The following is a 26,069-nucleotide window of genomic DNA, read 5'->3' as shown; positions in this document are numbered from 1 at the left end:
ATAAAATACTGTTTTGCAATTTATTTTTATTTATTCTTTATTTAAATGGGAATTCATTGACTGTTAATGAACATACAGTAGTGATGTTTATTTAGATTTTTATTTTTGCTTTGTATTTAAAACCTCATTAACAGACTGATACTGAATATGCAGAACTATTGGCATCAAATTGTTTTTATTCTTCAATTTAAAGCACATTAATTGACTGATAGTGAACATAGAGTACCAATGTTTATTGAGCTATTTTCTTTTCATTTCTTATTTTAATTGGTCATTAATTGACTGGTACTGAACACACAGTTTTGATGATTATTCAGCTATTTTATTTTATTTTAATTTATTCATCATTTCAATGCAAATTTACTGAATGATACAGAGTATGCAGTTACTATTTTGCTATCAATTTATTTTATTTATTCGTTGTTTAAATGCTTATTAATTGACTGATTTCTAGCCATTTAATTTATGGCTTATTTATTATTCATTTTGTCAGTGCTGTTTTCTAGAATTATCTGTATTTATATTTGCATAATAACATATAATAGTGTTAAATATTCTTTAATTATTCTATTTTCCAGCTACAAAATGTCACTGCATCAGCAGCCATAACACTGAATTGTTTCGTGTAAAATCTGTATCAGACTCAGAAATCCCCGTCTGTCGGGCTCTCGTGTTGTGCAGCATTTTAACATAAATTAAACATTTTGAGAAAAAGCCAATTAAAAAGCCGCTGAGCTGTTGAAGGAGCCAATAATGGATTTGCCCTCAGTGCTTCCTCAGGTTCACACTAACAGATACAGCTGTGCTGAGATGAGGTGGGGGTTAATACATTCTGGGACATGGATTTATATCAAATGGATGGAGCTGATATTCCATTTGCTTCAGATACACATGGATATAAAATGGAAACACCAGAGCAGGAGAGTATCTGGAGGAGAATTACCGTTAACTGAAGAGGACATGCATGACAGAGAGGAACACCAATAAGACAGAGAGAGTTCAGTCAGACAGGCATTCACGTTACAAAGCTCAGCTTCACACTCAACACTTTAAACAGCCTGTTCACTCCTCAAGTACCACGATGTAAAACTGACCCTTTATAAAGCTGTACTATTTATCACAAATCTCTCTGGCAAAGACTTGAGGTCGATACTAGGGACAATATTAACCAGGCATATCCAACCAGTGCATTCTACTGACTACTTATTAGGTCTGGACTCAAATGAAGACATTTTAGTCGAATAACACCGACAGGATTTAATGAACAGCTCTTTAAAACTGAGTTAGTCCAAGAAAAATAATTTTGTTTCCCAGAATTGTGCTCATTACATAAATAAATCTGCACGTAAAAACCATTAAAAAAATGACAAATTTATCAAAGAAATCTCAGTCAACTGAAACCAAAACCACCAAAGAGTCGAGTAATTGTTGAGCTGCACTGCATGGAAAGACGGCCTGGCAACAGCAAAATTACTTCAACACTTAAAAACTGTACATCTTAAATAAAAAAAAAAGAAAGGTAATACAGGATAAACCAGAAACTCTCACACCCAATACTTAGTTTTGTTTCCAGCGTCCTTGAAGGTTTTTTATTTTTTTGGAGGAGCTCCCCAGTGGACAGAAAACACCTATAACAGTTTATTTGTGGTTAATAACGTGCTGACTCGTGGTCACGACTGACTGACACCTGTTTGGTGTAAAAGTTTCACCTGTTATAGGGAAGAAAATCTCTAAAAACTGAAAAATAGTCACAGGCCACATGTTCATTTTTGACTTATTCTGATCAACAGACAAATACACAAGTATCTGGTTGACTATGATGAGAAACAAAGAGAAGTATGCAAAATTCCTCCAAAATGTTGCATTAATTTGTGCCTGCACAGTTTGAAATCAGACCTTAGTGGGGAAGCACAATGAAATTGGATTTTTATCTAAATCCAATAACCAAACTGGAGCAGATGCAAAGTATGAAAAATTGAATAATCATGCAAAAAAAAAATCCCTATTGGCAATGGCAATTTTAATATCAGCCAAAATAATCACAAATATATTTTTTTTCCCAAACCGCACAGCCCGAGACCTGTGTGAATGTAGAGCTGATTTTCCAGGTCAGAGGTCACACACAGATGAATGATCACATCAGAACTGTGTGAAAGCAGCGAAAAATAAGTCGAAAATTACATATGTGTGTCGACGTGTGATGAATGTTTCCAATCAGACCGAAGAGTCTGAACAGAGTTTCAGCCCATTAACAACTAAACGTTTTGCCAAAAAACAATTGAGTTGTTTGAACTTTTTCTGCCCTTTAAAGGTGACTCGGTTTACTTCAGGACAACATATCAATCTACTTGTACGGATCATAAAGTTGCTTGAATCACACCATTAAATCCATTATTACGTCTCTTATCTTTGCACTGTGGTTCAGATTTAATAGGGACTATTTATCAAGCAGCATGTTTTTAAAAGCTGGCAACATGTTCCATCTAATGGATTTCCACCCTGAGGCGTTTTCACAAGTTGAATGTAATGGTGAACTCAAGTGAACTGGAGCTCTAGGTACAGTAGCTTAAAACAGTGGTCCCCATCCCCCGGGCCGCGGACCGGTACCGGTCCGTGGGTCAATTGGTACCGGGCCGCACAATAAATAATTAATTATTTCCGTTTTATTTATTAACTGAGTATGAACGGTCTTTTATTTTGAAAAAACGTTTATTTTGAAAAATGACTGGATTTCCGGTCACCTGGGCGCGAAAATGTAACCCACAAACTAGCAAAATGAGTAAGAAACAGATGTCTTTGGAGAGTTTCTTTGCGAAGGGGAAAAGGCCCAATGAAGAGACAGAAGAGCAAACGACTTCTAAGAAAAAGAAGGCTTTTAACAGACAATACCAGGAGTCCTACTTGAAATACGGATTCATCGCGGCAGGTGATTCGCATGTACCAAGCCCGCTCTGCATAATATGCGGCGACCGGCTTGCTAATGAGGCAATGAAGCCGTCAAAACTGCTTCGCCACTTGGAGACCAGGCACCCTGGATTAAAAGACAAACCCCTGGATTATTTTGAAAGAAAAAAACAGGAACACGAGGGACAGAAGAAATTACTGAGGGCCACCACATCAGTAAATGCGAATGCACTGAGAGCATCATACTTGGTGGCTAACCGTATTGCTAAGGCTAAAAAGCCATTCACTATCGGTGAAGAATTGATCTTGCCTTCCGCTAAAGACATTTGCCGTGAACTTCTCGGAGAGGCTGCTGTTACAAAGATAGCACAGGTGCCTCTGTCGGCTAGCACCGTGACTCGGCGCATTGAGGAAATAGCCGAAGACATAGAGACACAACTGTTGGAGAGGATTGAAAAATCACCGTGGTACGCCCTCCAGGTTGACGAATCTACAGATGTTGACAACAAGGCAATACTACTTGTTTATGTGCGATATCTTTATCAGGAGGATGTGCATGAGGACATGTTATGTGCACTGTCGTTAGCAACCAACACCACAGCCGCAGAACTGTTCAAGTCGCTAGATGGTTATATGTCAGGAAAACTGAAATGGGCCTTTTGTGTCGGCATATGTACAGATGGAGCTGCTGCCATGACCGGACGGCTGTCCGGTTTAACTGCTCGGATTAAGGAGGTTGCGCCTGAGTGTGAATCTACACATTGTATCATTCACAGGGAAATGCTGGCAAGCCGAAAAATGCCACCGGAATTGAACAGCGTATTGAATGATGTCGTTAAAGTTATTAACCACGTCAAAGCACACGCCCTTAACTCGCGCCTGTTTGAGCAGCTTTGTGAGGAGATGGACGCGGAGCACAGGCGCCTTATCTTATACACAGAAATAAGATGGTTATCCAGAGGGAAATCGCTGGCTAGAGTGTTTGAATTACGAGAGCCGCTGCAAAGATTTCTCTCAGAAAAGAAGTCACCGCTGGCAGCACATTTCAGTGACGAGGAATGGGTCGCAAAACTGGCTTACCTGTGCGACATATTTAACCTGCTCAATGAACTCAATCTGTCACTTCAAGGAAAAATGACAACGGTCTTCAAGTTGGCAGATAAAGTAGCTGCATTTAAAGCCAAATTGGATTTGTGGGGACGGCGCGTGAACAGAGGCATATTGGACATGTTTCAAACATTAGCGGGGATTTTGGGTGAGACAGAGCCTGAACCTTCATTCTCCCAGCTGGTGCACGATCACCTGTCTTTGCTTTTAAAGGAGTTCGAGCGCTACTTCCCAACCACAAAGGACCCACGAATTGGCAAGGAATGGATCCGCGACCCATTTGTCAATAAACCAGGTGAATCTAGCATGTCTATGCAAGAAGAAGATAAACTGCTGGAGATCGCAAATGACGGCGGCCTTAAAAGTACGTTCGAGACAACAACTCTGCCGGTGTTCTGGATTAAAGTCATGGCAGAATACCCTGAGATCGCCACCACAGCACTGAAAACCCTGTTGCCATTTCCGACATCCTATCTGTGTGAATCGGGGTTTTCCGCAGTGACGGCAACCAAAACAAAACAACGGAGTAGACTGAACATCAGCAACACACTTCGGGTGTCATTGTCTCCCATCACTCCCAGATGGGACCGTCTTGTTGCAGAAAAACAAGCTCAGGGCTCCCATTGATTTGGCGTTATGGTGAGTTAAATTTTTCATGCACTTTATATTTGTTTTTGTCGCGTATCTGTGTCTTATTTTGAAGGCATGTTTATACGTTACCATAGCGACCAGAGTCCGACAGCTTGTGAGTCTTAACGGGCATACAAACTTGCAGAAGCCTGGTCTGACGGTTCAAACTGGCAACAATATAACCGCCCGGGCCGTGGTAAAACTGTCAAGCGTTGACCGGTCCGCGGTAATAAAAAGGTTGGGGACCACTGGCTTAAAACACATTTATAAACACAGCCACATGTTTCAGAAAATTGGCAGCAGATGTGTGGTTTTTGTGGGATTTGTGTGAACACTGTTTATGTCTGCAAATACAGCTGCGACTAAAAAAAAAAAAATAATCTTGTTGGTAACTTGTTACTGAAAGTGAAGAGAGTCTGATTGGAGTTTAATGTTTTTGTTGGGTTGATTTTTAAATCATACAAACTCAACATTTCCTGAGTGATTGTGCGGGAAACACCTGCAGAGGAAAATATTAAAGCATCTCTCTTCACGTCCTCTGAACAGGTCGAGTTTCTCACCTTTCTCCAGAATGTCTTCAGCTCCTTCCTCCCACTGATCTTCCTCGTCCTCATACTCATCGTCCACATCTAGAGAGAGACAGAACGACAAAAGAAGAGTAATAAAACTCAATTAGAATTACTTTTGTCCCTTAAAAGCAACAGTTGTCTCAATGAAGGACAATTTAAAAGGAGACTGCATTAATTAAAGACAAAAAGTCAATTCATACCGGCTTCGTCCAGGATGAACCCTCCGTGCCTTGGCTTCTTCCTGGGACGGTCATCGTCGTCCTCCTCCTCCTCTTCATCATACTCCTCCTCATCCTCCAGGTCCTCCCCCTCCTCCTCTGCTACCTTGTCGCTGCCCACTGGGCTGGCCGTCTCCTCCTGGTGAGGGACAAACACAAAACTAACTTAAAGTGGTGCAGCAAGTATTCAGATCTCTCACTCTAGTAAAGTACTAATGGAACGTACACTGTTGTTCCAATTTCATTGAGCAGACGCTTTTATCCAAAGTGACATACATGTGGGATTAAGTTTGAGTCCAACAGGACATAGGTTTCGTCTGACGGTGTACAAGGACAGTGCAGATGGTGCAGAGAATTGTTTTACATTAATTCGTTCAGTACAAAGCTTTCAGGTATTTAATCTCTTCTTACAGATTGAGGTGGACTCGGCAGATGGTTCCTCTAGAGGGAACTACAGAGGAGCAGAGTCAAGCTGGCAACTCAGGGCTCTGCGGCGGCGGAGGAGTAAGACACCTTTCACTGTTACAGCGTAGTGAGTGTGAGGATATGAGGGTCAGAATGAAGGAGTTCAGGGAGGAGGGAGCTGTTCTAGTTGTGGAGAATCTGGGTTTTGAATTTCTATGCGGGCGGCAGATTGACATATAAAGACCAGACACGCCGGTGGTTCTGGATCATCTGCATGCGGGGAGTCACAGTTATCAATCCGCAATATCATAAATGTTTGCACCAGCTCTTCAGTGTGGAGTTTGCATGTTCTTCTCCCGTGTCAGCGTGGGTTCTCTCTGGGTCCTCCGGCTTCTTCCCACAGTCCAAAAACATGCAGCTTAGGTTTAACTGAATGAGACTGAACTGTGAATGAGAGCATGAATGATTGTCTGTCCTGTTATAGTCTCATGACCTGTCTCGCCCTCCGCAAACTGGGCAGTCTGTTGCCTAGAGGTTAGTAATCGGCCTTGTAACCAGAGGATTGCCGGTTTGAATCCGAGGACTGACAGGAACTGTCAAGAACTTGAGCAAGGCACCTAACAGCTCCCTGGCCATGCAGATATGTGCTGCTCTCTGCTCCTGAGCATGGTGTGTTCATTGGTGTGTCAAAAAGGATGGGTTAAATCAGTGGTTCTCAAACTTTTTCGGTCATCCACACTTTGGACAAGGGAAAAGAAGCCCCACCTGCCCCCATCGCCCCAACACAATGCTGATGAAATACACCAAGCTTAACATTTTCAAGTAAGTAATCATGTTGTATCTAACTTCTAACTCAATGACATCAAATAAAACCAAGTTCACTTACACTTGGTGTCGCCGGGGCTAGGGGGGGTGGGTGATAAGCGGCAACACACAGCTGTAAGGACGCTTTGTACAAAAAGGTGTCAGAAGAAAACTTACTACAGTAAATTTCAAGTATCCCAAATATGTAAACCAGGAAAAATATTTACAGTATTTGTTAAGTAAAAGTAAAATGAACAATGAAGTACATACTATGTGACATAATGCTCCCTCTCTAATAGCATAACTTTACAGCATTTACATGTTATTTTAAGCAGTTTGTTTCACTTTAACCGCCACATGGAGTCACAATGTTTACCTGAAGTCAGTGGGCTGTTAGCATCATTAGCTTAGCGGTTAGCTCACCTCATTCTCCTCCGCCTCCTCGGCCTCTCCGTCGCTGCTGCGCTCACTCTGGTTGTCGGAGAAGTCGCTATCATCGCTGTCAGACATATTTTACCCCTGAAACTGACTGAAAAAGTGGCAAATTAAGACAAAACACTTCGCCAAAGTTTGAATAGAAAACAAGCTAGCAGCACCGAAACATCCGGGCACCACAGTCAGTTTGGCCTAGCAGAGCATGCTAATGTCGTTTACAGGAATATCAAGAAAACAGCAGCAATCAAATGTTAGCCGATCAGCTCCACGGCTGCTTCTCACCTTTTTTAACCCTCGCTTGTGTTTTAAGTCTCTTTAGTCGATCAATAAAAGTAAATACGAGCTTATTTCGAGCAGAGGATGCTGATGCTCCTCACGTCTTCATGGACAACCGCGAGATTTCGGGAAGTTTCGGAATCTCTCGCGGGATTTGGAGAGTGGTTGGACCAGAGGAGTAGGAGGTCTCACTCTGTTCTCTGAAATTTAGATCCGCTACAGAAACACTTTTTTATATGACACTTTTTACATAAAATATATGTCTTTCAATAATAAAAATTATTATTATTATTTTCATTATTATTAAATAATATATATTGTATGCTTAATATTAGTGTCATATAAATGTAGTGCAGTAAAAGGTAAATATCTCCCTCTGAAATAAAGTGGAGAAAAAGTAGAAAAAATTGGAATGTATTGAAATGCAGTACTTGAGTAAATGTAATTACTTAGTTACTTTCCACCACTGATCAGAATCAACTTTATTGGCCAAGTATATACAGTTGAAACCAGAAGTTTACATACTCTATACAAAAAGACACATGTGCTTTTTTTTCTCACTGTCTGACATGAAATCAGACAATCATTTTCCCTGTTTTAGGTCCGTTAGGATTACCCAAATTATTTATTTATGCTAAATGTCAGAATAATAAGAGAAGGATTTTTTAGACAATTTTTTTTACTTTCTTCAAAGTCAGGAGTTTACATAAACTAACATTACCATGCCTTAAACAATTTGGGAAAGCCCAGATGATGATGTCATGTTGTGGGAAGCTTCTGATGGTTTGGATGTTCTGGTTTATTGACAACAATTGAGTTAATTAGAGACACACCTGTGGATGTATTTTAAGGCACACCTGAAACATACAGCTTCTTTGTGCAACATTGTGGGAAAGTCAAAACAAATCAACCAAGATATCAGGAAGAGAATTGTGGACTTGCACAAGTCTGGTTCATCCTTGGGTGCAATTTCCAGATGCCTGAAGGTGCCACATCCATCTGTTCAAATAATTATACCCAAGTATAAACACCATGGGAATGTCCAGCCATCATACTGCTCAGGAAGGAGACGGGCTCTGTGTCCCAGAGATGAACGTGCTTTGGTCCGAAATGTGCATATCAACCCAAGAACAAAAGCAAAAACCTTGTGAAGATGCTGGCTGAAGCTGGTAAGGGTGTGTCATTATCCAGTGTAATGAGTTCTGTACCGACATGGACTGAAAGGCCACTCTGCCAGGAAAAAGCCATTACTGATCTCAATCCCATTGAAAATGTATGGGCAGAGCTGAAAAGGCATGTGCGTGCAAGGCTACAAACTTGGCTCAGTTACACCAGTTCTGTCAGGAGGAAAAATTACTGGCAACTATTGTGAGAAGCTTGTGGAATGATATCCAAAATGTCTGACCAAAGTCATACAGTTTCATGAAAGTAATAAAAAACATTGTCTAAAACATTCTCTCTCTCTTTATTCTGGCATTTAGCAAATTGAAATTATTTTGGTAATCCTTATTGACTCAAAACAGGAAAAATGTAATCTGATTTAATGACAGACATTGAGAAAAAAAAGATCTTTGTATTTTTATATAGCGTATGTAAACTTCTGGTTTCAAATGTATAGTATAGTAGAATTCAAATCCCCAATACATAAATGAGATATTGTTGGTAGTAGGCTGCCACACTATTGTTTTAGGAAAATCTGCTTTTATGTAATTTATGATTTTTTTAGATACTCAAACTCAACTCAAAAAATGACTTTATTCTCGGTCATTTCGACTTTTTTCTCAAAGTGCATTATTAGTATTTTTTGTGCTCTCCCTGTTTTTGCTCTGATCCTCCTCCGTAGAACGATAGATTGTATAGAACACAAAGCTCTTTCTGATTCTCTTCTGCTCACTCAGAGTGAGTCCTCCCTCTTGACGTAACATCTATGCCAAGTCGTGACGCCACTACGTCAGACGCCGTTCCCAAACTAGCCAATCAGATCGCGGCGCTCAAGGAGAGTCACGCAGTGTTGCTGTTGACGTTTAAAACGAGACTTCGGATCAGGAACCTGCTGAGTTTTTGGGGTTTTCCTCGCCGTCTCTGCGGTAGAATCGGAGATGAACAGCGTAGGGGAGGCCTGCACCGACCTGAAGCGGGAGTACGACCAGTGCTTCAACCGCTGGTTCGCCGAGAAGTTCCTGAAGGGGGACCGGAGCGGCGACCCGTGCACCGAGACCTTCAAGATGTACCAGCGCTGCGTGCAGAAGGCCATCAAGGAGAAGGACATCCCGATCGACGGGGTGGAGTTCATGGGCCCCAACAAGGACAAACCTGAGAGCTGATACACGCTGATCACCAATAACACTCAGATCGATACACAACGAGGACCTGAGGCAGTACATGAGGCCCGCTGAGCATGCGCAGAAGCGGAGATGAAGCCGGAGCCTGGACCGACCGTGTGTTTCTGCTCTCTGCAGGACATTCACAGCCGAGCTATATAACCGTGATCTGAAAGAAAACATTTGGATCTGTGTGTGTGTGTGTGTGTGTGTGTGTGTGTGTGTGTGTGTGTGTGTGTGTGTGTGTGTTTCTGCAGATTTTAACACACACAACTCACCCCAGGACAGATTTCTTTTTCCTTTTATTTTCAAACCGGACGCTTATATTTGAAGTAAAGTGAATGTTTGCTGCAAAGCTGCAAGTAGGGCTGAAATATGAAGTCAGATAGGTAATGTACTGCATCACTGGTGCTTTTCTCTCTTTACATCAGACATTTGAAGACGTCGATATGGACATTTTCTTCACCTTCAGACACTGTACAGATTCCCACTGCACCCCTCATTATGTTTTGGAAAGCTGCAACCAAGGATTAATTTGAGCTGCAGCTCAGCGCTGTGTGCCTGATTTTTCTAGTCATAAATCTGCAGTAAACATGATTTTTTGATATTTAAATGTTCAAATTTTAGAGTTATAAGGGTTTAGAAACATCAGTTTGCGCAGCGATGTTTGGGTTGATACCATTAATTACACACATTCGGTGCCAAGACAAATAATCCGAACTATCTCATTAAGGAACAGCAGAGAATGATCCATAATGTGATTTGGTTCCAAAAGCTTTTGACATTTTAGAGATTTCCTTTTCATGTTTTCTTGATGCACACATTTTATTTTTCTGACTGTAGATGAATAAAAAGTGTATGTTGGAGTTTATTTAACATGAATGTTTGCTGCTGTAATTTCTGCAAATAGAGCTGAAATAATTAATTTAATCTATCAAGAATCCGCTCACTGCTGCTTTTCTCTCTCTCTCTCACCATGGACATTTTCTTTACCTTCAAACTAAAAGATTGAATGCAGCAGCCTCTTGAGACCATAAAAATGGTGAAAAATTCCTCCAGACTCTGGCATAATACACTAAGACCTTCAACAACAACAGAGAAAAATCTCTGCTGTCAGGCTCATTATTTTGACTGTAGATTAATATAAATTGATTAATACATTTACCATAACAAACAACTTTTTGTGATTTTGTGGCCAATTTTAATTATCTATATTTTGTGCGGATATATTGAGGGTTTCTGCAACAAAAATTTTTGCAAAAACATTTTTTTTTTTTTACATTAATATCACATATTTGTCAGTATTTATATATCAGTAATCTCTGGATATATAATCAGGGACTCTACAGGTTTAAAAAAATAATTAATAGATTTAACTGAAACGTCCCCAGTTGATTCCTGACTTTAAGAAAATTACCTTTTATATTACAAGTTATCTGAAATTATATGTTTAAATCCGCAAATGAGACATTATCTTATTAAATATGTACTAATCTGCATACATTTCCAGAACAAAAATGTGAACATTGGCAGGTTCAAAATTCTTATTTATTCTGTCGTTACAGAAAGAATCTCTTTTTATCCTTCCATAAATCAGACAATACTGTAAACAGCCATAAAAATCTCAATTATCACCATATTATTAGGAATAGAATGTATAAAATTGATGAATGTAAGTGCTCCTGAAAAAATAAAGGGAAAAAATATCTGAATAAATTGCTTTTTCAGACTTTCCAGATACTGAAATATCTTACTCACTTCTTGCTCCATAAATAGAAAAAAAAATCTCACAGTTGGCCTCTGTTCCTGCAGAGAAGAATCTGCACAGACAGAGTAAGAAATAAACAGTTTATATTATTAAAACAGCCAACATGAGTCACCACTTTTATTCACTGCTGCAGACATGAAAACCTTTAAACACAGTTTGAACCCACATGTTTCCTATAAAAGATTTCTGGAAAGTTATGTATTTTAAAAAAAAAGGCAAAAATGCTGAGAGAAAGACGAAGAATAGTTGGCTGTTGAGACATCATCATTTGAACTTTTTCTGTTTCCATAAAACACAAGAAGGATTAATAAGTATCCAGATTTTTTTGTTTTTGTTTCCATGTTGCATGAGAGGAATTTAATGCTTGGTTTCACATATCCTCACACCTCATTCATCACAGCGCATAATGGCTGTAAAACCTCTTCAGATGCAGCCAAAGGAGGTTTCAGATCATATTAGACAAACTGACATTTATTTTCAGCTTACAGGTTCAGCTCGAAGGGATTTATCCTCTTTAGAGTGATTTCTTTCTTTAAACTTGTGGAGAACCCCAAGGCTCCGTCCTAGGCCCCATTTTATTTTTTAAACTTATAGATATCACCGTGAAACTTCCCCAGTTTGTTTTTTTACATTAAGACAGTATTTTTTTACATTACAATTTTTCTGAAATTGTTACGTTTAGACAAGCAAATGAGGCGTAAACACATTAAATAAGTGCTGATTTGCATATATTTTTATACAACAGCGTATTAGGGCCAAGTATGAAAAAAAAAAGTGGCAAATCTACAAGAAAAAAATCGCAAATTCATGATATTAAAGTGCCAAATCTACAAGAAAAAAGTAGCAGATTTATGAGGAAATAGTGACAAAAAGTGGTAAAAAGTGGTAAATCTACTAGAGAAAAAGTTGCAGATTTATAGGATTAAAAGTAGCAAATCAACGAGAAAAATCATTAAAGATTTATGAGATTAAAATTGTCAAATCTACGAGAAAAAAGTAGCAGATTTATGGGATTAAAAGTGGCAAATCAACAAGAAAGAACATTTAAGTTTTATGAGATTAAAAGTGGCAAATCTACGAGAAAAAAGTTGCAGATTTATGAGATTAAAAGAAAAAAAAAAAATCAAAGTAATGATTTTATTTTGTTGATAACATTAGATTCAACTTTTTTTTGCACAGAAGAAAATTAGGATATCTCAGTTTATCATTACATAAATCAGAAAATACTGCCAAAAGTCAGAAAAATATACATTTTTGTCCTCTTTTGGGAACAAAATCTGGGTATGAATGACTGAATCTTCAGGAATAAAAGTGGTCAGTTTGGAGCTGAAGTGGAGATTTATGGCTAAGAGCATGAGAGAAAACTCATTTTGAGAAAAGATTTGTAAAATGCTATAAATTCTTATTGGTATTTCTGGATTCCAGTGACGTCTTCTCACGTTTCTGTGTTACAAACCGCAATTTACTAATAACTACTACTACTACTAATAAAACTAATGAATCTTCATTGCTTCACATCCTGCCTCTGTCTTTATCACCAAACATGAGGCGGCCTTTGGTCGATTAGAATTCTGCAGAATGACGCACTTGTTTTGTTTTGTCAGTGTGGTCTGCTGGCTTTGTGCATGAGCAGTTTTTCCTTTCAATCATCAAAGCATTTACTAAATAACGTTTAATAAGTTTCCCAGCATTTGTTGCAGCACAGAAAGGGATTGATAATAACATGTTAGGAGGTTGCAGCCGGCGGGTGTTAGAGCGGTGTGGACCTCTGCCAGCAGCTTTTACTACGCCTGAGAAGCATGAGAACTAGGCGGATACTTTGTAAGTTTATGTAAAATATATCTTGTTTATTACTATTATCATTCATTAAATGCAATTGTTTTCTTATCTTTCATGTCTGTGAAAACTGTCAAAATGCCACACCCTCCGATTTATGATATTTTGGCTTTACTTTTCGCTCAGTTCTCTGGAAAATTATGATTCAGCAGGTCACAGACAACATTAACCCTTTTCTCCCTGGAAGAACAACAAGAAAGAAACAAGTCCTACTACTAGGATGTTTGGGTGTTTGGAAGAAACCTACCAACTGAGTATCTACAAATCAAATCAAATCAAATCAAAATTACTTTATTTATCCCAGAGGGAAATTCAGTTAGTCTGGTAGAATCTCTGTTAGAATGAGACAGCCTGATGGCTGTAGGAGAGAAGGATCTTTTGTATCTCTCCAGCCTGCAACGGAGAGAGAGGAGCCGTCCACTGCTGTTTTTTGGTCCATAAAGGTTTTGTGTAGTGTAATGTGGGTGACAGTTTACAGGGGAAACAAACAGACCAGTTGGTGGCGGTAATGCCACAATTTGTGGTTTGCCAATAAAACTTTAAGAAGAAGACAATCTGTGATTGTCTGCTCAGAAAAAAACATCAAGAAGATAAGAGAGTCAATATATTCTCGTTATTCCCCGTTGCCCCAAGTTTGCAGTTGGGTCAGTAATCAGTTCACACGACCCGACTTCTTTCAGATTCACCTCAAAAAATTCAAACATGTTTGATTGACTGCAACTGAGGTCTGTTCCCATCACACACTAATAGATTTGACCGGTTTGACTGTCCCCAACCACTGCACACTGCTGCAGACTTTGTCCAGCTGGGAATGGAGGGTAACATCTGACAAAAGGTCTTGTAGTGTGTCCTCAGCAAATCATGATCCAATCACCTGTTACTAATTCACCTATTCATTGTGATAAACAGGTGTTCCACAACTTTCCCAATTTTTCCCAAGTTTTTTGGAAACACATTGTTGCTATCTTATTCATAAGCTGTTTCCACAATCTGAAGCCCCAATGTGTGAATCCAGTGATGCTTAATAAGATTTAAGAATAAAACAGGAACAAATTCATTTGTGCATTTGTCTTTCCATCACGTTATCATTTAGGTTTAATATTTCATTTGCAATGTGTGGTTTAGTTTCGGTCTCACCTTTAAAAAAAAGCTTGCAGACAAGTTTTTTTGCCATAAATTCAGCACATCAGATGCCTGAGTCAAAAAGCATAAATCAGCAGGTTAAGTGAGTATTTGTGGCAACTGCAATTAATAATGATAACTTAATAACAATAACCTGTATCCTCATACTAACAATAAACCTCACACAAGTGTTCCTACACTCAATTTATTTTACCAAAGAAGCATGAAATCGGCCCCTCAGGGTCTGTTTCAGCTGCTTGTGATGTTTTATTATTACATTCCTGCTGCTTTAAATACTCAGCAGAGCTACAAATGTGCATTAAGTTGCAAATGTTTGAAACATTTCAGCTGGCTCAGAGCTCAGAGCACACTGACGGGAAATCAGAAATCAGAAACACACTGTTGATTTGGATCAAATAATAACAATGAATTTTGTTTAAAAAACAACTTCTTGTTGTTTTTTAAACAAGGGAACTTCTTGTTCCCTCCGGTGGGTCAAAGTCAGATGAGATCTGCCACCATGCAAATAAAGTTATGATGATGTGATATGATCCATGTGATGGTTAACCAGGCTTTCTTTTGTTGTGTTCCATGGAGACAAATCATTGACAATCCACTCTGTGAGACTTCAGGGTCTTGCAGTTTGTAGTGTTTGGAAGTTCGAGTTTTTTTACTGACTCTCGGGCGGTTAATTTAAGCTAATCTTTTATTTAATTTCATTAATTTTAACTAGTGTGGCGCTGTAGCCCTATAGAGCTGTCACGTGACAAAAAAGAACAAAAGGTATGATTGGTATGAATCATCTATTGTGAACTGTGCTGCAGCTCGCACACAGTCCTGCTGTCACAGGACAAATGAACGAGAGACTCAAACTTGAGGATTCATAGTTGAGTCTTGAACTAATTTTCTGTTTCCTGTCCTGACTGAACTGATGCAGCTGCAAGGTGACGAGGGAACACATCTCTCACTGAGACTCATTACTGTCAAGTCATAGAGAAGATTAGTTAGTTAGTTAGAGTGAACCAAACGACTCACAACTAGAGGTTTGTGGCAGCTGTGATGACAGCGTTGTACCGGATTGTTGTGGTAGAGAGGAGCTGAGCCAGAAGGGACCATCAGAGTCACGTACGGTCATCAGCTTTTAGATTGCGAATTCAAACAGGTGAAATGAGGCTCCTCCTCCTCCTCCTCCTCCTTCTCCTTTATAGGGGAAGTCTGAGGCCATGGTTCTCTGCCAGAAAACGGTGGACTGCCCCCTCTGGATGGGGAGAGGTACTGCCTCAAGCGAAGGGTGAGTGATGGTAGAACGGAGCGTGAGATGGACAGGCGGTTTGGTGCAGTGTCAGCAGTGATGCGGGCGTTGTACCGGACCGTTGTGGTGAAGAAGGAGCTGAGCCTGAAGGCAAAGCTCTCAATTTACCGGTCCATCTATGTTCCAACCTATGGTCATGAGCTTTGGGTAGTGACCGAAAGAACAAGATCACGGATACAAGTGGCTGTAATGAGTTTCCTCCGTAGGGTGGCTGGGCTCAGCCTTAGAGATAGGGTGAGGAGCTCAGACATCCGGAGGGAGCTCGGAGTTGAGCCGCTGCTCCTTCGTGTGGAAAAGAGCCAGCTAGGGTGGTTTGGGCATCTGGTAAGGATGCCTCCCGGGCGCCTCCCGTTAGAGGTGTTCCGGGCACATCCAACTGGTAGGAGGCCCCGGGGAAGACCCAAAACACAGTGGAGGGATTATATCTCTCACCTGGCCTGGGAACGCCTCGAGGTCCAGGAGGAGCTGGACGTTGTGGCTGGGGAGAGGGACGTCTGGAACACTTTGCTTAGCCTGCTGCCCCCGCAACCCGGCGCCAGATAATAATAGCATTCAATTTATAAAATGCAAGTTAAAAATATAGATAATAAAAAGTTCAGCAGAACATCTTAATAAGTTTGTGTTTTGACTCTGTCCTGTCCCGACGGAAACATTCACAGACTGGTCGTGTCTAATTGAAATTAATTCCACAATAATTCACCCCAGAGAGTTTTCCCATGAACCAGACTCAACCCAACTGCAAGGTAAACTGAATTTTAAAATCAGAATGTAATCATGCAATCAATCAGTGTAGTAAAGTGCAGCATAGAGCAATTGCAAAGCTGTTTAAATGCTCGGCTAAAGAGAAAGGTTTGAAGCTTTCTTTGAGCTGATATCTGTGGGCAGCATGTTCCAGTCTGGGAGCAGAACTGACAGCTGCGCTGCAGAGTTTCTTCCTGCAGCTGCTGTGAGCCCCCAGTAAACCAGCAGCAGGTGATTGCAGCGTTCTGGAGGGCATGTAGCGATCCTACTCAAGTAAGGGATTTGGAGGAGTTACAAGAAGCCAGTGCTAAAACTGGACTTGTATATTTCTTCTTCTTGGTTCTGGTTGGTAAATAGCAAATGGGGTGCACTTACATAGCGCTTTTATCCAAAGCGATTTACACTACACACTACGCTCATTCACCCATTCACACACACATTCATACTGGTGGCCGAGGCTACCAGGGAACACTGGTGCCACCTGCCACCATTGGGAATTCATTCACACACCTATGAACGCAGCATCGGGAGCAATTTGGGGTTCAGTATCTTGCTCAAGGATACTTCGACATGTAGCTGCCATGGACGAACGATCTTACCAACTGAGCCACAGCCACCCCACTGGTAGCCGAGCTGCTTAATTTTATATAAGCTGAAGTCTGTTGGTGTTTTTTTCCGGGAGGCCAGTGAAAAGTGCATTACAGTCGGGGCCAGGTGAGGTGGTCCTGGTGTCTGATCTGCATGTCTTCTAGCTTTCTCCCATCAGGTCCAACTGGTAGACCCAGAACACGCTGGAGAAATTATACATCTCGTCTGGCCTGGTAATGCCTTGGAGTTCTCCAGGAACAGATGGGAAACTGGTTAGAGGAATGTCCAGATAAGTGGATGAAAACAGTTCTTCACCAGAAGAGGAGGAAGCAGACTGATGGAATGTATCCTTGTCCAGAGGAGGCGCTTGGGGTAAAGTCATTGAGACGTGAAAATCTAAGGGGTTCATTCTCTGGGGAGCAGCAACTTTAGATAGTTAGACTTTAAAGTAGAATTTCTACAAGAGGAAACCTGAGATTTTCACTGAAATTACTGGAGATATTTTGTTCTGCACAGATTTACAGATGGATCTGTTTGTTTGCCCAAAAATATTCTTCGCATTTAGCAACATTTCCGGTGGTTTTGACCATGAGAATGACCATGGAGTTATGTTTCAGTTATAGGTTTCTATTTTATTTGTCTTTTGCACAACTGACATTCCTGCCAGTGATTTCACAATAAATACAGCAATGCAACAACAAAAGGCAGTGAAGAACAAGGCTGAATATAAGATAAACTCAGGAATCAAATTGGAAACACGCTGCTAATTTTCATGAAAAGAGCTGCAGCAGCAAGAAGATTTCAGTTCAATGTGCTGAAGCTGCCCCTGGATGAACTGTGAGATGAAGTGTCAATTTAAATTAAACAGACATACTGCACTTATTAAAAACAGACCAATATGTAAAACTGTGAGAGCATTTTACAGACACACTCTGCATGAGCTGCGCTGTTCTTATCAGTGCAGGCTTCGCTCCATTTGTCCAAATCTGGATTTGCATTACAACGTGATCACACAGATTCTTCCTCCATGTTTTTCTTCTCTGCATTTTATCTCTTCACCCATATGAATGAAAAATATGCAGAAAATGCTCACCTTTTCCACATTTAACTTACTAATCTTACTGCGAGCTGCTGTTCTAATCACCAAACAACATATTCTCATTAATGGCTTTGTATGATTTCTTACGAAAGTGTCTGCACTTCGTCAATTATACAACATATTTGTGCTGCATCAACATTTAAAGTCTGTATTGAGCGAATAAAAAAACTGCGGCCTCTATTGATGGTAGCTTGGCTACTAAAAAATGCAGGTTTGAGCAGGATGTTGCACTAGTGATTTTCTCCAACCGATAGCTGGTCTGCAGTGTTTTAACTCCACCTTGAAGCTCAGCTCGCCTGGAACCTCGACTGAGGTCGGACCCAAAAAACATGCCAGGTAATAGCCACATAGAGTGTTGAGTAAACGAAATGCCACCGGGATGCTCAGACATCATGCACTTTATTTGTGCTCAGGCGAAATGAAAAGTTCATGAAGAGGAAAACAGGCAATATAAGTGTCCTTTAAAAGTCCTTATAGGCAGCATCAGGGGCAGCCACGCAAGTTCGCCATCTCAATAGTTTCTTGAAGACTTTGGAGGAACTTCTTTGCGTTTTCCTCCTTCAGAAGTTCACACTGAAGACACTCTGGGTCCGTCTGCATGGGAGAAGAGAAACAGTTATACCTTAAAGAGTTGTTAAAGGACACCAGAGTGCCCCAGGGCTCTATTCTAGTTAGTTAGTAAGTTGCTTTATTGTCTCCCTTAGGAGAAATTTGTTTTGGACACAAGAGAATGTCACATGTTCACATATAGCACATCACAAAACACAGAACACAAACACACACAAAAGGAAATCTGTTTACATATCGCATGAATTCATATCAGCACAGAACACACATACTCTTCATTTGCACTATTACACACTGTCTTCCTATTGCCCATATACCCATATAACATCATTAATTCTATTACACTTCCCTATACCATTGTTTTTATTGCAAATCTCTTTATGAATCTGTCAATCATATGCAGGCACTCACACACACTATCTTGCACTATTTAATAATTTAATGGAGATAGGTCAGTAGTAGGTCATAGGACAGATTGTATTTATTTAACTTGCAGTTTAGTACCCTATACCTTTTTCGTGAAGGCAACAACTCATATTCGCTGGAGAGAACATGATTTGGATCACCAGCGATTTTGCGGCCTTGCCTCCTCACCGTCTCCTCAAAGATTTCCTGGAGAGAGGATGGGGTGGCACACCGATTATCTTTTACCGCCCGTCCAATCAGATTCTGCAGTTGTGCTTTTTGTTTTACAGGCATGTTGAACCTGATAATGTAATAAATTCCCGTTAATGTAATAACCCCGTTAATGTAATAAAAATCTGCACTTGAGTCCACTGAAAATGTAATAAAACCTGATAATGTAATAACTTCCCGATAATGTAATAAAGTGCATTTCCTAATAATGTAATACACTTTTAACCAATAATGTAATAAAGTATTACATTAATGGGAAGTTATTACATTATCAGGTTAATATAGAATATAAAATACATTTATAATAATAAAAGGGACTTTATACACTGGACAGCTATCGATGAGCCTTTGGTACCAGCATGTAGTTAGAAAAACTATGTAGGTAATGCAATACTTGTAATGTAATACTATATTTTTGATTATTCGTATTAGTAGTAATAATATATTACTGGAGATGATTAAAGACGATAATAGTAGTAATATTAATAACAACTAGAAACAACTAGAGTGGATGCAATATACTGGCTAAAATGTTGCTATGTTGCTGAGCTCACTGAGCTAGCTGCTTAATTTGAAACATGTGCATCGAGGACATATAAGGAGAGACCTTTGACCTTTATCATCAAATCAATTAATCTTTAAGTCCCTACAAACACTCATACCAAATTTGAATCACTTGCACCAATGCATTCTAGAAATACTGTACTCAAGATTATCATGGCTGTCAGAGAGCCAAATGGTTTTGAATTTGAAAAAGCTGTTTGACACATTTGTTCAACTTGGTATGAAGATCATATGCCAAGTTTCATGAAGATTGGACAGAATATGTGGCCCCCTAGAGGTCAAAGGTCACCAGATGTTTTGGGTCATATGATGATGTCATGATGTCATATGTACCAAGTTTGGTTAAGATTTGCTAAAGGGTTACTGAGAAATGGGCTTACTTCCGGATTGGCGACCTCACCATCAAGTTTGATTGGCTGTCACAGCCAAGTGCCTTTGAATTTCAAGAAGATGTTGAATGCATTTGTGTGTCATGGTCGGAAGATCATCTGGGCCAAGTTTAGAGAAGGCCTTTTAAAAGTTTTTGATCAAATCAAAGATGGCGGAAAATCCAATATGGCCGAAAAACCCCATTGAGGATGCATTGAGCTCGGATTGGCCCAAGGGTTTCAGTGATACATCCTTTGAGAAAAACGGATGAACTGGTCAAAAGTTAATAAACATTCAACTTTGACCTGTTGGTGGCGCTAGAGCTCTTGAGCTAGAGTTGCCTACACAGTATCACCACTTGAAACCAAGTAATGGGTGGTCTGCTGTTAAATTATTACAATATTGGGGAATTATTACATTATCAGGACTTGCGAAATGAAGGCTAACCTGATAATGTAATAACCTCCCATTAATGTAATACTTTATTACATTATTGGTAAAAAGTGTATTACATTATTGGGAAATGCACTTTATTACATTATCGGGAAGTTATTACATTATCAGGTTTTATTACATTTTCAATGGACTCAAGTGCAGATTTTTATTACATTAACAGGGTTATTACATTAACGGGAATTTATTACATTATCAGGTTCTACAAGGCAGGTTACCAAACCAAGTTGTAATTACATATCTTATAAGTGATTCAGTCAATGCCCTATAGAACAACAACATAATCTCCTTATTAACACCATGTAGCTGACTCTATGTCTATGAGTCCTGAGTCTATGTAAAAAGTGCAGACGCTGACTTAATTTGAGCATACATGCTTTACCTGATCTGTCCATCTGAGCTGAGAATCGAAGTACAGTCCCAAGTATTTGAATGTGCACACTTGTTCAATTTCCTTCTGGTTGATCAACACAGGGCTGTGGTCACCTAGTGACCTTAGATCCTCTCCTCTTCAGTTCAAATATTAATAATCTGCCTTCAGCAGGTATTATGGTTGATGTGTGCATGAATGCAGATGAAATACTGATATATATATATATATATATATATATATATATATATATATATATATAAACAAATAGGGAAGAAGCTGCTTTTGAACTCACAAATACTACAAAATGTCATGAAGTTGCTTTCAGATTCTTCAAAAAGTCTTTCTAACCCGACGTTAAACACAAGCAACATGAGCAACTCCTCCTGATAAGACATCATGCCATGGTATCAGTGGATTATGTAGGTCTTCTGGTTTTATATGATGCCATTATCTTCTCTGGAGCTTCAAAGTCCAATATATCCTCTCAACCCTCCGGATCAAATCACATGATTTCTTCATGACTTCCTGCTGTCAGACCTGAAGCTGCCATCAGCTCCAGTTTTTGTTTGATGAAGATAGAACAAGTAAAACTGAAAAAGACAGACAAGACCAGCAAAAAATGTACCAATAGCGACAAAAAATTAGCAAAAAACCCCCATAAAAAACACAAAATTACCAAAGAAAATTAAGTAAAATGACAAAAAAACTACCTAAATGACCAAAAAGACATAAAAATGACAACAACAAAAAACCCTCTGATTTGTGAAATGATAAAAGTCAAAAACTTGAAATCTAATTTATCACCAAATAAAATTTGCTTTATCCAATGTTTATATATTTATGCCCAGAAAATACCCTGCCATGAGGCCAGTTTGTGTTTGATGATCGGCCAAGTAAAACTGGAGATACGGTCAGATATATTTAGTATAAAATATAGAACTACAAAATTTCCTACATTTGAGTTAATTAGAGACAAACCTGTGGATTTATTTTAAGGCACACCTGAAACACACTGCTTCTTGTGTAACATCATGGGAAAGTCAAAAGAAATCAACCAAGATATCAGGAAGAGAAGTGTGGACTTGCACAAGTCTGGTTCATCCTTGGGTGCAATTTACAGATGCCTGAAGAGGCAGTGTGTTTCAGGTGTGCCTTAAAATACATCCACAGGTGTGTCTCTAATTAACTCAAATGTTGTCAATAAACCTATCAGAAGCTTCCAAAGACATGACAGCATCATCTGGGCTTTTCCAAATTGTTTCAAGGCATAATCATTTTAGTGTATGTAAACTTCTGACTTTGAAGAAAGTAATAAAAAATTGTCTAAAAAAATCCTTCTCTCATTATTCTGGCATTTAGCAAATAGAAATAATTTTGGTAATCCTAACGGACCTAAAACAGGAAAAGTGATTGTCTGATTTCATGTCAGATAGTGAGAAAAAAAAGCATATGTGTCTTTTTATATAGTGTATGTAAACTTCTGGTTTCAACTGTATATACAAGGAGCGCACCTACAACAAGCATTCCTTTTCAAGTATTTATTTATACAGCAACCTATGCCCTTTCAACCTCAAACCTCCTGTGTGTGTGTGTGTGTGTGTGTGTGTGTGTGTGTGTGTGTGTGTGTGTGTGTGTGTGTGTGTGTGTGTGTGTGTGTGTGTGTGAAACGTGTGTTAGGAGGAGTGTGCGCGCTTAAGTGTGCATGTGTGTGTGTGTAACTAAAATCACATAAAGTTGCCTGTGTGTGTGTGTGTGTGTGTGTGTGAAGCATGTGTATCTGGAGGAGTGTGCGCGCATGTGTGTATCTGTAACTGTAATCACATAAAGTTACCTGTATGTGTGTGTGTTTGTGTGTGTGTGTGTGTGTGTGTGTGTGTGTGTGTGTGTGTGTGGGGGTCTGGTTCTCACTTTCTGTGAGAGATACATCAAAGGATGAAAGGATCAAAGGCTTTGTGGTCGACCAATCAGAGCAGAGCAATCAACAGAATTAACTGCCACTGTAGAATGTTCCGGCACAGTGACAGCAGCCAGAGGTAGACAGACTGGAATTTCTGGCCTCGAACAGAAAGCATTTTTGGCAAAACCATAATACAGTCATTGATCCGACTTCACTTTGAGCGTCCTGAGTTCTTCCTGAACAGCTACATATGTTTTTGTGAAGAAAAATGAAGAAATAGCTTTGTAAGAGCGATCTGAAAAACTGTTAAATATGCTTTTCTACAGAAATCTTCCTGCGTTTTTAATATGAGAGCCAATGAGGCTGTTGGTGCGTGTTGGTGGCGCATCTGTGCGTCCTACGCCCAAACTATTACTTTGACAGCTTTACCAGAGAATTGTGAGGGAGAAGACAAATTTTCCTACGTTTCTATGTATAAATTATTTCTGTAGAGTGGAATTTGTGGCCTGGAGCACAGTTTTCAAATTTATTTTTTGACACGAACATTCCGTGCAATACACACCCATTATAATCTCAGAATTTCTCCGAAAATTATTGAACATCATTGAACAGGGATTGATAAAAAACTATAAGACCTATCGAAACGTGGATTAATACACCGATACACAAGACTTGTGTCTGTGACTTACATTGCGAAAAATTTGTATTCTGTCGAGAAAAGTAATGGCACACCGATCCCGATCAAACCGCACGTTTTGATATATAATTTGTCCTGCAACTCTTCAAGTTGTAGGACTAGTAGCGGGACGAAATTGCGTCCGGGAGAGGAAGAAGAAAAAATCCACAGTATTCTCCTCATGTTATCTCTTAGATGTAAGATTTGGAACCAACATTTAAAAGTCTTCATTGAGCATGATTGTGTTCTGAAAGTTAAATACATATCACTTTCAAAATCAGATTTTTTGTTTTTTGGGGGTTCTAAATGTTGATCGAGTTAGTCAAAGTTAAAAATTGATTATCAGGTCATATAAGGGAGGTTGTGCTGAAAAAAAGATTCCAACATGTCATGGTAAATAATTAAATTAGGCTGCAAATGTTTTCTTAAAAAATCATAAAAGCCCACTTATCAGCATTCAAAAACCAGATCTACTGATTTTATAAGACTGAGAGTGTGCAGGGAAAGTAAAACACAGGAGACAACAGCTGGATCCTGAAGACAACACGAACCAACATCTGGCTGTAAAGGAAACATCTCATCTGTTTCTCTTTTTCTGTTTCACCACCAACTGAGATTTTACTTGCTCTGTGGAGTAACTTGTATGTGGTTTAAAAGTGTGATCTGGTTGATAATGAGTTTCCCAGCAATGGAAAGGCTAAATCAAAGCTTTCTGAAATTATTTAATTCTAAAATGTCGGCACATGGCAAAAGGATGGAGTTCATTTTTCATAACAAGGATTTCCTGGTAATTCTTCTTCTTTGATGTTGTAAAAACACATTACTGAGACACACTGTTAACTCCCACACACAAAAACACCAACAAAAAACAAGTCTCAAACAAATGCATTATTTCCTCATGGTTTTCTGATAATAACTCCAGTGAGAAGCTATTTTGGGTAATAAATAAGCCTTTTTAAATATGAAACAATATATTCCTGAAGCATTTGAAAGATTTCAGTATGTCAAAACATTTACATAATTTATTCACCTTTTTCTGTGGTGTCCCTCAAGGTTCAATACTCGGACCCTTTTTATTTCCCTCTTATATGCTGCACCTGGCTGGTGCTGATATCGTAAACTAACCAAAGATATTCAGTTTAATATGATTTGAAATAACAAAAAGCCAAAGGAGAATTTGAGAAAACGACATTTTTTTCTGACATTTTTAATTTTGATCAAAATAATTAATTATTTCTCTGCCAATCTTCTAATCAATTAGTCTCTCTGAAGATTTTTAAGAAATTCATTACATATTTTATCATATCATTATCATTTATTCACCTCTTTTTACATTTCTGTGGTGTCCCGCAAGGTTCAATATTTAGTCCCCTTGTTTTTCTTCTTTATATGCTTCTATTAGTCCAAATTATTGAATGATTGGTGCTGTAGGCAAATTATTAATCTTATTTGTGGCCTAGTAACCTTCTATTATTATATGTACCAATTACAGGCTATTGATATCATAAAACCACGGCTAAATATATTGTTAAGTTATCATGTTATTGCTGGATCACAAGAAGATGGGTGGATATAATTTCAAAATGTGAAGAAGCTCAACCTATTTCTACACAAATGTGATTAAAGATAAATCACTGTGATTGTGTCTCTCCTTTCTTGTCTTCTTACCTGGTTTAAAGTTAGTGCCAGATTTTCGACCCTGGTGTTCAGTTTTAATTTTTTTAATCTGTGGAGGTCCCACTCCTCGATGAGGACTTGAAGTTCATCAGCAAAACATTTCAGGGTGGAGCGGGGGCAATTCTGCTGAAGAGCGAGAGAGAGAGAGACGGTGAAAGGGAGAGACGGGTGAGAGAGAGACATCATGAAGACAACAGATTTAAGACTTTTTATACCATGGTGTACATTTCTGACAATGGGCAACTACTAAGAAAAACTCCTCAAGAAACGTTTGGAACGTTATTTCAGTCAATTATTTCTTCTCTTTAATGATACTAATTGGTGTTGTATTTCATGCTTCTTTGGAATGAGCAACACGGCCAAACGTGTGGGTAGACCACAAAAGAAATGTGCCAAAACCCTCTGCAATAGTCTCCTATTGGAGTTCACCCTTGTTTTGAGCTTCCTGGTGGATTGGATGACTGCACTCTCCCACAGGAATAAGGAAAACATCTTTGACTCGACCAGTCTCACAGAATTTGGTCTTTGGAAATGGTACCAGGGCTGACACCAAATAGTGCTGCAGCTTCCAGTCGGCCTGTGGAGCACGCACACTCAACAGATCTGCAGGACCCATGCACACAGGTGCTGTCAATCAGAAGCCAATCAGGTCTTAGGCCGCGTTCAGACTGCAGGCGAATCTGATTCAAATCAGATTCCTACTCAAATACGATTTTTAGAGC

The 26,069-nt window shown here is 39.3% G+C and overlaps 3 protein-coding genes across 11 annotated transcripts in view; 1 reads left to right on the top strand and 2 right to left on the bottom strand.

Moving 5' to 3' along the window:
* supt5h (SPT5 homolog, DSIF elongation factor subunit) overlaps positions 1-7,543 on the bottom strand; it is a 28,969-nt gene extending 21,426 nt beyond the window's left edge. The window contains exons 1-5 of the mRNA XM_059330986.1: positions 7,355-7,543; positions 7,061-7,166; positions 5,411-5,567; positions 5,202-5,270; positions 944-949 (exon numbers count right to left, since the gene is read on the bottom strand). Of these exons, the coding sequence (XP_059186969.1) occupies positions 944-949; positions 5,202-5,270; positions 5,411-5,567; positions 7,061-7,147 (319 nt within the window). The 5' untranslated portion in view covers positions 7,148-7,166; positions 7,355-7,543. The remainder of the gene's footprint in view (positions 1-943; positions 950-5,201; positions 5,271-5,410; positions 5,568-7,060; positions 7,167-7,354) is intronic.
* Positions 7,544-9,340: 1,797 nt separating this feature from the next.
* On the top strand, positions 9,341-11,405 carry triap1 (TP53 regulated inhibitor of apoptosis 1). The gene has a single exon (XM_059331977.1). The coding sequence runs from the start codon at positions 9,448-9,450 to the stop codon at positions 9,670-9,672; it is 225 nt and encodes a 74-aa protein (XP_059187960.1). The 5' UTR covers positions 9,341-9,447; the 3' UTR covers positions 9,673-11,405.
* A 6,266-nt stretch (positions 11,406-17,671) lies between these two features.
* Positions 17,672-26,069, bottom strand: part of il15l (interleukin 15, like) — a 28,839-nt gene continuing 20,441 nt past the window's right edge. For 5 of the 9 annotated variants that reach the window (XM_059331896.1, XM_059331895.1, XM_059331898.1 and 2 more), the window contains 2 exons: positions 25,339-25,473; positions 17,672-18,729 (listed from right to left, as the gene is read on the bottom strand). In XM_059331896.1, coding sequence (XP_059187879.1) covers positions 18,619-18,729; positions 25,339-25,473 — 246 coding nt within the window. In that variant the 3' untranslated portion in view covers positions 17,672-18,618. The remainder of the gene's footprint in view (positions 18,730-25,338; positions 25,474-26,069) is intronic. The other 4 variants (XM_059331897.1, XM_059331901.1, XM_059331902.1 and 1 more) reach the window with 1 other exon arrangement.

Source organism: Centropristis striata, chromosome 4, assembly GCF_030273125.1.
Source record: "Centropristis striata isolate RG_2023a ecotype Rhode Island chromosome 4, C.striata_1.0, whole genome shotgun sequence".
NCBI classification, from domain to species: Eukaryota; Metazoa; Chordata; class Actinopteri; order Perciformes; family Serranidae; genus Centropristis; species Centropristis striata.
This window is presented reverse-complemented; position numbering and strand designations above follow the sequence as displayed.